The following is an 11,289-nucleotide window of genomic DNA, read 5'->3' as shown; positions in this document are numbered from 1 at the left end:
GGCCTGGCGTGCTGCAGTTCATGGGGTCGCAAAGAGTTGGACACGACTGAGCGACTAAACTGAACTGAGATTGGTCATAACTTTTCTTCCAAGAAGCAAATGTCTTTTAATTTCATGGCTGCAGTCACCATCTGCAGTGAGTTTGGAGCCCCCCAAAAATAAAGTCTGTCACTGTGTCCATTGTTTCCCCATCTATTTGCCATGAAGTGATGGGACCGGATGCCATGACTTTAGTTTTCTGAATGTTGAGTTTTAAGCCAACTTTTCACTCTCCTCTTTCATTTTCATCAAGAGGATCTTTTGTTCTTAATTTTCTGCCATAAGGGTGGTGTCATCTGCATATCTGAGGTTATTGATATTTCTCCTGGCAATCTTGATTCCAGCTTGTGCTTCTTCCAGTCCAGCATTTCTCATGATGTACTCTGCATGTAAGTTAAATAAGCAGAGTGACAATATACAGCATTGAGGTACTCCTTTCCCGATTTGGAACCAGTCTGTTGTTCCATGTCCAGTTCTAACTGTTGCTTCTTTTTTTATTTTCTAATTTTATTTTATTTTTTAAACTTTACATAATTGTATTAGTTTTGCCAAATATCAAACTAACTGTTGCTTCTTGACCTGCATACAGATCTCAGGAGGCAGGTCAGATGGTCTGGTATTCCCATCTCTTTCAAAATTTTCCACAGTCTATTGTGATCCACACAGTCAAAGGCTTTGGCATAGTCAATAAAGCAGAAACAGATGTTTTTCTGGAACTCTCTTGCTTTTCTGATGATCCAGGATGTTGGCAATTTGATCTCTGGTTCCTCTGCCTTTTCTAAATCCAGTTTGAACATCTGAAAGTTCATGGTTCACATACTGTTGAAGCCTGGCTTAGAAAATTTTGAGCATTACTTTGCTAGCATGTGAGATGAGTGTGATTGTGTGGTAGTTTGAGCATTATTCGGCATTGCCTTTCTTTGGGATTGGAATGAAAACCGACCTTTTCCAGTCCTGTGGCCACTGCTGAGTTTTCCAAATTTGCTGGCATATTGAGTGCAGCACTTTAACAGCATCATCTTGGACTTGAAATAGCTCAGCTGGAATTCCATCACCTCCACTGGCTTTATTCATAGTGATGTTTCCTAAGGCCCACTTGACTTCACATTCCAGGATGTCTGGCTCTAAGTGAGTGATCACACCATCGTGATGATCTGGGTTGTGAAGATCATTTTTGTACAGTTGTTCTGTATATTCTTGCCACCTCTTCTTAATATCTTCTGCTTCTGTTAGGTCCATACCATTTTTGTCCTTTATTGTGCCCATCTTTGCGTGAAATGTTCCCTTGGTATTTTAATTTTCTTGAAGAGATCTCTGGTCTTTGCCATTCTATCGTTTTCCTCTATTTCTTTGCATTGATCACTGAGGAAGGCTTTCTTATCTCTTCTTGCTTTTCTTTGAAACTCTGCATTCAAATGGGTATATCTTTCCATTTCTCCTTTGCTTTTCTCATGTCTTCTTTTCACAGCTATTTGACAACCATTTTGCCTTTTCGCATTTCTTTTTCTTGGTGATGGTCTTGATCACTGCCTCCTGTACAATGTCACAAACCTCCATCCGTAGTTCTTCAGGCATTCTATCAGATCTAATCCCTTGAATCTATTGGTTACTTCCACTGTATGATCATAAGGGATTTGATTTATGTCATACCTAAAAGATCCTAGACACGAAAAAAATTAACTAAAGAATGCCTGAAGAACAAGCACCAGATTGAAAGAGAAGAGAAATGTGTGCAGCTTTGCCCTTGACACCACAGCCATACCAGACAGAATTATTCATTTGTTCCATATGCCAAAGCATATTTGAGCCTGCTGATAGTAAAAGATCTCAGACACAAGAAAAAATAACTAAAGAATGCCTGAAGAACAAGCACCAGATTGAAAGAGAAGAGAAATGGTGATAGAGATGGGCGATCTGTCTAAGGGGTTAGAGATGGTTTGTATCAAGAAACCCAGGCTCTCTTATCTGAACCAAAATATCAGTGATCATGACAAACAGGACGAGAAAAAGAAAATATAAGAATTCTGAAGCTCTTATGTCACGAGAGAGAACATCCTGTTTTGTCAGAAGGTACTCCCCACGGCAGGATCTTTTTTTAAGGATGTGAACAGTGTCTGCAGCCACTTTTATAAGCAAACACAGGGGGGTGTTCTAGACTTTCCATGGACACAGCAACCACTGGTCACACAGGCTCTTGAGCACTTGTAATGAGGCTAGTGTGAACAGAGGTGTGCCACAAGGGTAAAACAAACACAGGATTTAAAAGACAATGTGAAAACATTGTATTCATGGAAATTCTAACTCACTGATAACTAGTTTTGTCCCCTTATTTAACATATCCTGATGCTGAAAGATTGCTTCATCCTGAAAGATAATTTCAGTTAGTTGTCTGATGTTCTTTGGTAGGATTGATTCCTGAAAAATATCCTTTGAGGCTCTGTACATTATTCAGATTTGAATGATTTTTAAGTACACCGTTGCTTGGTTTCTTTGTTGAATGACAACATTCATCTGTGGTTTAGAAGCAAACCTTGTATACAGTAATGTAGTTCACCTTATATTTACAACTTGGAAAACCTGCAATTACTTCTGCATTGCTCTATTGTCTTCCAGTTCCAGGACTACAGTAATTTTCTTTTATTTAGCAAACACTTATTAAGTACCTATTGCATGCAAGGCATTGTGCTTCCCTGAATTTAGACATGTTGGATTTGGTGCTAATGGGACTTCCAAGTATAACCATCCAGAGGGCCTTAGATGTCTCTAGAAGTGAAAGGAAATGTAGACTGTGTCAAATATATTTATTATAAATCTGCATAGTCATTTGCTCAAGAAAAATTGAGATGTTTAACTTCACTGATCTTCAAAGAGATGCTTTCTAATATGCATGGAATTGTTTAATTGAAAAAATACTCAGAACAAGATTGTGCTCCAACTAGGAGGCACATAGCCTGTTGGTAGAAATATAAACTGGTTTAGGTTTTTTTAGGGAAGAAAAAAATTTAGCCATGAATGGTAAACAAGAAATTGTGTTACTCTTTAATAATCTCACTCCAGAAGATTTATCCCCAAAACATGAACCAAAAGACAAAATCCCTGTGGGTCTTGAGAAGAGAGAAGGGAGCCGAGAGTCGCTAAATGGCTACTTACACTGAACACTTTGCATCATCTCCGTTAATCCCCACAGCTGCCCTGTGAAGTGTCCCCACTTTACAGGCGAGGAAGCAAGGCTCAGACAGATTTAGTGATTTGCCAGTATCATAAAACATGTACGTGGCAGAGCGCCCACTTACATTAGGCACCTGCCTAACTCAACCTAACCGTAGAAGAACAGAAAAACAGATAAGCCCATTATTAAATGCTGTGCAAACATTGTGTCATCATGTGGGGAAAAGGAGAAAAATTACAAAGAAACAGAGTATAAAACTGTAGATAAACCGTGGTTAATAAAAGTTTGTACACAGACTAGAGTAGTGAGAAAGGAAAAGTTTAGTCGGTTGTAGTGGCAAAATTTGTTTACGTAAGTAGTATTAAGATTGTCATGGTCTTTCTGAATTTTTAAAGATTGTTTTTATGAAAAAGGTATGATCATTTTGTATTTTCGAATGTGTTATTCATCGCTCTACATCCTTCTAGAAGGTACTCGAGCTGTCGTGTCTGGGTGCATCCTCTATTTTGTCATCACCACCTACCCTTTAACTCTTGAAAACACTTCTATCAAGGTTCATCACCAGCAAAATCCCTACTTCCTTAAACCCTTCTTTGACGTTACTTGCATCTTGTTAAAACCCAAACCTGCATATACCCTGAAAACACTCCTTTCGTGAAGCCCTCTGAGGTCGTAGCTCTATTTTATTTTTGTGTTTTTGATTCAAGTGCCTCCAGGAGCAGAAGGGGAGTGATGTCAAGGGTTGCATACAAAACTGTGAAATGAGACTGAGAACTCTTGGATTTAGCAGCTTGTATTTAATTGGGGGTTTTGATATGAGCAGTGGAATTGTTGGCCAAAGCACCAGAATCACCTGGCTTCTAGGATATACGGCTTCTGGATTTTCCTTATTCCCCTGACCATTCCTCAGTCTCCCAGAGCTCAAACCTGGGACCTCTTCTCAGTCTGCACTTAGGCCCATGGTTGTCGTCATTAAATGTCATGACTGAAAATATCATCCATGTGCTGATGGCACCCAGCGTTATCATCTCCAACGAGACCTTTCTCTTGACTGCCACGCTTATGTTGTCCATCTAAAGAGCTTTCAGGGTATCTCCATTTCTATGTCTAATAAGGGCTTAGTGGTAAAGAGTCCGCCTGCCAATGCAGGAGACACGGATTTGATCCCTGGGTCGGGAAGATCCCCTAGAGAAGGAAATGGCAACCCACTCCAATATTCTTGCCTGGGAAATCCCATGGACAGAGGAGCCTGGCGGGCTGCAGTCCATGGGGCTGCAAAGAGTCAGACATGACTAAAGAAAGAAAGTGAAGTAGCTCAGTCATGTCCAACTCTTTGTGACCCTGTGGACTGTAGCCTACCAGGCTCCTCCCTCCATGGAATTCTCCAGGCAAGAATACTGGAGTGGATTGCCATTTCCTTCTCCAGGGGATCTTCCTGACCCAGGGATCGAACCCGGGTCTCCCGCATTGCAGGCAGACGCTTTAACCTCTGAGCCACAAGGGAAGCCCAAGACACAACTAAGCCTGAGTCCAAACTTAACTCCTGGCCTTACTTCCTCATCCTACCCCTCCAAACCTGCCCATCTCAGTCAATAGCATTTCCATTCCTTTAGCCACTCAGGCCAGATTCCTGACATTTTCTTACCTCTTCCAAACCCCTGCCATCTCATACCTGCATGATGGCGGGGCCTCCTAACTGATGTCTCTGCCTCTACACCTGGCACCTTCAGAGTGTGTCCTGAACAAGCAGCTGGAATGATTCTTCTATAATTTCACTGCTTTTCCACTCACACCCTCAGGTGGCTCCCCATCCCACTCAGATGAAGAGCCACAGTTCTGCAAAGCCGTGGACTGTCAAAACCACCTGTTATTTCCCTGACTTTCTTTCTCTTCCTTCTTAGCTTTTACTCACCCCAGTCCAGCCACACTGGTAGCATACCAAACGCACACCAGCCCATCTGCCTGACGGTCTCTGTGGAGACTGTTGGCTGTGTTGAGAATTCTAAGAACAGCTCCATCAAAGTCGCTTTCTGACACATGCCTGCTCTGGCCAGCGGGTACTCTCCAACCCCCTCACCCTATTTTTAATGGCACTTCTCACCTTCTGATGGGCTTGCCTGATGGCTCAGCTGGTAAAGAATCCACCTGCAATCCAGGAGACACGGTTTCAATCCCTAGGTCGGGAAGATCCCCTGGAGAAGGAAATGACAACCCACTCCTGTGTTCTTGCCTGCAGAATCCCATGGACAAAGGAGCCTGGTGGGCTACAGTCTATGGGGGTTGCAGAGTCAGAGACAACTGAGCACATAAGCTCATTACTCACCTTCTAACATATTATATACTCCATTGATTTATTGTATATATCCTCTGTCTCCCACTACAATGTAAAGCTTCAAGAGGACATTTTTATATGGTCTCTTAATTGATTTATCTCAGCATCTAAAATAATACCTCCACCTAATAGATGCTGTGTTAAAAAATAAGTTGAGAATATGAATGGTCAGTATGAAAGTGCCCCTGTTTCTACCTGTTGACCTATGGATGCATGCAGATAACTCTGCCTCATAAGAGTTTTTAATTCCTTTTCCAGTTTCTCAAGTGTTATAAACAGCATTCAGAAAATGACCACTCAGAAACACGGTGTCATGGGCTTGATTGTATATGGTCTTTTATTCTAAGTTGACAGCAGCTCCTCTAGAATGTAGCAGTGAGTGTCACAAATGCTGGAAATGTACAAGCAGCATAGTAGATCCTTGACATTTTTAGGAATGTGTTCAAAGTTCTTCAAAATCACCCAAACTACGGCTACTGTGATAGTATGTCTGCACTTGTGAATTTCACAGATGGTAGTGAAAAGGAAGCCACCTGCTGCTCCAGATGCCAAGTGCCTTACTCACTGGAAGGGTCTCCCCACAACACCAGCCCCTTCGGGCTCAGGCCATGTACCGCAACCACACCACAAATTATAGGAGCTTCTGAGCCCCCAATATCACCCACGTATTCTTGAAACCAAGGGTATCGGTGAAAGCTAAGGGGCTTCTCCAGGGGATCTTCCCGACCCAGGGATCGAAGCTGGGTCTCCCACATTGCAGGCAGACACTTTAACCTCTGAGCCACCAGGAAAGCCCAAGACACAACTAAGCCTGAGATTATTTTATTCCACCTGCACATTTTAAAAACACTAATTTAAAAAAACCAGTTCCCCCAGGCCACTCAACCTTGGTTTTAGAATATAATGTGTGGGGGTATCATTACACCTAAATAACAGCAGGACCACTATCAACAAGCCACATGTGCAACCATTTATAACACACTGAGTTTTCACATCGTGTTTACACTCTAAGCAAGCATTCATCCAATTTGATATTGATCTTCTGGGAATAAACCCTGAATGTAAGCAAAAAAATAAAAAGAAAGAAACTACACGTTTGCTTTCATTTTTAAGCTAATTTTTAAATATATCCTAGTTCAGAGAAAACCTTCTGCCACAGTGGCTTTCTTTTTTTAATGTAATGCTCGGAAGCCTCTGACGGAGAAGAGTGGGAGTAAGGGGAGGGGATGCTGTCGCCACGGTGACAGCTGTCCAGCGTAAGCATCTCACAGCTCTTCTGTTTATCACGTATTTTAGGGCAATTCAAGTTGCTGGAACAAGACCGAGATATAAAGGAGCCAGTGCAATATTTCAACAGCGTGGAGGAGGTGGCCAAAGCATTTCCTGAACGCGTGTACGTCATGGAGGAAATAACATTCAACGTGAAGGTAGCTCTGAAAGAACCAAATATTTATCCTTACTAACCTCCTTTGGTTTTTAGGTCTTCGTGTGCACAGTTAAGTGCTCATCTGTGCCTCTTCCTATGGGGGTTCCAGCTTCCTCGTGGGTTGGTGCCAATGGCTAAAACTGGTCTCACAAGAACTGTGCTGTAGCTGAACTGACCACCCAACCCGCCCCCTCTCCGTTACTACACTTAGTTAGCATTATCTTTGGCTAGAATAACTGTTGCTGCTGCTAAGTTGCTTCAGTCGTGTCCGGCTCTGTGTGACCCCATAGACAGCAGCCCACCAGGCTCCCCCGTTCCTGGAATTCTCCAGGCAAGAACACTGGTTCTTCTCCAATGCATGAAAGTGAAAAGTGAAAGTGAAGTCGCTCAGTCGTGTCCAACTCCTAGCGACCCCATGGACTGCAGCCTACCAGGCTCCTCCATCCATGGGATTTTCCAGGCAAGAGTACTGGAGTGGGGTGCCATTGCCTTCTCCGGAAGTATGAATACGATAAATGGGATCTTGGAGATCCTGACAAAGTTAAGAGACTTCCAGTGTGGGTTAAGAAAGCAAGGTGCAGACTAGGAGCAGCAATAGAATGTAGAATGCTTGGGATTAAATTTGAGACAGTAACATAGGAAACGACAGGAGTAGCTGTCTCTTCAAATCTGAATATGCCTTTTTGAGTCGGCAGCCGAGGTGGGGGGAACAGAAAATGGCAGATGAGTAGGTCAAGAAAATGAAAGAATATGTGGGCAGGTAGCCTCTTGCTGATTATTTTGTCTGTTTCCTCCAATCCCTCCTAAGCTAATGGCATTCAGTGTTTTTAGAACAGCAGTCACCTGCCTCATTCGCCACTTTTTCTATTAATAACATCCAGCTTTTGGTTTCCATGGTGAGAATCTTGTTTTTGTTTACCCATTTTCCTGCCTACTTGTTTTTAACTGTGATAGGCATTTTTTTAATTACCTCCTTTAGTTTTTTCATCAACTGTCTCTATTCTCATGTTTACTTTCAAAGTCAGAAGATGTCTTATCTCTGAATTGGTCATTCCAAACCGAAGCCTCATTCCTCTATGCTTTAATAAGAAAAATAGCTGCACCAACAGTTTTCAGTCCTACTTCTCTCTCTAAACAAGGTGTCATGATCTAAAGGGCACGTCAGACCAGGTAGTATAGCTCAGGCTCTGGATTCAGAATTGAGGTCCAGACACTACACTGACTGTGACCACGGACAGGTCATAGGACCCCAGTGCCATCACGTGAAAAATGGGCAAAATATGGGAAATACCAAGGGAACATTTCATGCAAAGATGGACACAATAAAGAAGAGACAGTATGGACCTAACAGAAACAGAAGACATTAAGAAGAAGTGGCAAGAATACATAGAAGAACTACACAAAAAAAGATCTTCATGACCCAGATAACCACAATGGTGAGATTATTCACCTAGAGCCAGACATCCTGGAGTGCAAAGTTAAGTGGACCTTAGGAAGCATCACTGCAAACAAAGTTAGTGGAGGTGATGGAATTCCAGTTGAGCTATTTCAAATCTTAAAAGATGATGCTGTCTAAGTGCTGCACTCAATATGCCAACAAATTTGGAAAACTCAGCAGTGGCCACGTACTGGAAAAATGTCAGTTTTCTTTCCAATCCCAAAGAAAGGCAGTGTTCAAACTACCACACAGTTGCACTCATTTCACGTGCTAGCAAGGTCATGCCCCAAATCCTCCAAGCTAGGCTTCAACAGTATATGAATTGAGAACTTCCACATGTACAAGCTGAATTTAGAAAAGGCAGAGGAACCAGAGATCAAATTGCCAACATCCAATGGATCATGGAAAAAGCAAGAGAATTCCAGAAAAACATCTGCTTCTGCTTCATTGACTACGCTAAAGCTTTTGACTGTGCAGATCACAACAAACTGTGGAAAATTCTTAAAGAGATGGGAATATCAGACCACCTTACCTGAGACACCTGTATGCAGGTCAAGAAGCAACAGTTAGAACCAGACATGGAACAATGGACCAATTCAAAATTGCGAAAGGAGTGCATCAGGGCTGTATATTGTCAGCATGCTTATTTAAATTCTGTGCAGAACACATCAGGAGAAATGCTGAGCTGGTTGAAGCACAAGCTGGAATCAAGATTGCTGGGAGAAATATCAGTAACTTCAGATATGCAGATGATACCACCCTTATGGCAGAAAGCGAAGAGGAACTAAAGAGCCTTTTGATGAAAGTGAAAGAAGAGAGTGAAAAAGCTGGTTTAAAACTCAACATTCAAAAAACTAAGATCATGACATTCGGTCCCATCACTTCATCGCAAATGGTGGGGAAACAATGGAAACAGTGACAGACTTTATTTTCTTGGGCTCCAAAATCACGGCAGGTAGTGACTGCAGCAAAAATTAAAAGATGCTTGTTCCTTGGAAGAAAAGCTACAACAAACCTAGACAGTGTATTTTACTCTACTTTATAAAGCAGAGACGTTACTTTGCCAACAAAGGTCCATGTAGTCAAAGCTATGGTTTTTCCAGTAGTCATGTATGGATGTGAGAGTTGGACCATAAAGAAGGCTTTTTGTGGTATTGGAGAAGACTCTGAGAGTCCCTTGGACTGCAAGGAGATCCAACCAGTCCATCCTAAAGGAAATCAGTCCTAAATATTCATTGGAAGGACTGATGCTGAAGCTTCAATACTTTGGCCACCTGATTCGAAGACCCAACTCACTGGAAGATCCTGATGCTGTAAAAGATAGAAGGCAGGGGGAAAAAGGGACGACAAAGGACATGGTTGAATGGCATCACCAACTCAATGAGTTTGAGCAAGCTCGGGCAGATAGTGAAGGACAGAGGATCCTGGGGTGCTGCAGTCCATGGGGTAGCAAAGCATTGTACATGACGGAGTGACTGAGGAACAGCAACAACTCCCCACCTCATAGATTTGTCATGAGAATTAAATGAAGCAACGCATTAAAGCACACATGCTTTGCAAGTGTCTCGTGTAGGGGCTGGCTACCTACAGTCTTAGGGCAAGACACCTGTTTTGTAAATAAAGTTTTATTAGAACACAGCAATCCCCCTGCACTTCCTCTTGTCTGTGGCTGCTTCAGCAATGTAACAGTTGAGTCCAGTAGTTGCAACAGAGACCATATGGCCCACAAGCCTGAAATGACTACTCACTGACCCTGTAAGAAAAAGTTTGCCAACCCCTGATTCGAAACATAAAATCCAACTAAGGGAAGTTTCACATCTTAAAAAAAAAATTTCCTAACGCAGATGATTTCACTTACCCTTTATTTAGTACTCTATACCCTGTGACTGAATATTGAGAACACAGTACATATGTTGTTGTTGTTTCTGAATACCCTTTCACCTCAAATACTTTTTTGGAGCCTTCTTATGCCAGAACACACATGCCAGTACCTGGTGAATTATTTAAAATGTCTCCCAGCCTTGCAAACCCAGCCCAGTAATAGTAAGAAATTCCCCCACACATGTATTTTCTCCCATCAAAATAAGACTAAAGCTAAATCTTGTAAGTTCCGTCTTTTCTGTGACACTTGCAGAGAGAGCGAGAAGAAAGGGCAGCCTTGGACTTAGCAGTGGGTAGCTTGCAGCTCTCCTTAACTGGGGAAGAGGCATCTTGACTTCAGTACTGTCGCCCAGAAGCTTTCCGGACGACTCCTCTCCAGTCTGAGGGTGCCCGAACGCGCTAACCTGGATGCTGTAACGTTGCCCTTTTCGTTCCAGTTAGTGAAGTCCTAGATCTCAGCCATTCCAGCATAGATTTCCCTGGAGGCAGAATAATAAGTTTGCATTGTCTCCGCTGGGCAACGTGCCCCAACTCAGGAACTGTGACATTTTGATCCAGTATGGAGCATAGTTACCACTTAAGCCTGCACAGACCTCATAAAAACCATTTCCTGTGGGCTGGGTCAGAGCTCCGCTGACAGTCCTGTCACCTGGGTATCGGCTCCTGAGAACTGGGTTTGGCATCTGTTTCTGGCACAGGTTTCAATATCTTGTCTTTTTTATTATTCGGTTATTTTTGGCTGTGCTGGGTCCTCATTGCTGTGTGGGCTTTTCTCTAGTTGCGGCACGCAAGGGCCACTCTGTAGTTGGAGCTTCTCATTGCGACTGGCTCCGGGCATGGGCTTCAGTAGCTGTGGCAGTGCGCTCCACTCGCAGCTCCCAGGGTTTAGAGCACAGGTTCAGGAGTTGCAGCACACAGGCTGAGTTTTCCTGCAGCATGTGGGATCTTCGCGGACCAGGGATTGAAAGGGTGTCTCCTGCACTGGCAGGGGGGTTTTTCACCAC

At 42.9% G+C, this 11,289-nt stretch overlaps 1 protein-coding gene across 1 annotated transcript in view; it reads left to right on the top strand.

Annotated features, from left to right (window-relative positions):
• GAREM (GRB2 associated, regulator of MAPK1) overlaps positions 1–11,289 on the top strand; it is a 234,592-nt gene that overhangs the window by 181,851 nt on the left and 41,452 nt on the right. The window contains exon 4 of the mRNA XM_010828995.1: positions 6,837–6,967. Coding sequence (XP_010827297.1) covers positions 6,837–6,967 — 131 coding nt within the window. The remainder of the gene's footprint in view (positions 1–6,836; positions 6,968–11,289) is intronic.

The sequence above is a fragment of the Bison bison genome, unplaced genomic scaffold (assembly GCF_000754665.1).
Source record: "Bison bison bison isolate TAMUID 2011002044 unplaced genomic scaffold, Bison_UMD1.0 scf7180017864498, whole genome shotgun sequence".
Classification (NCBI taxonomy): domain Eukaryota; kingdom Metazoa; phylum Chordata; class Mammalia; order Artiodactyla; family Bovidae; genus Bison; species Bison bison.
This window is presented reverse-complemented; position numbering and strand designations above follow the sequence as displayed.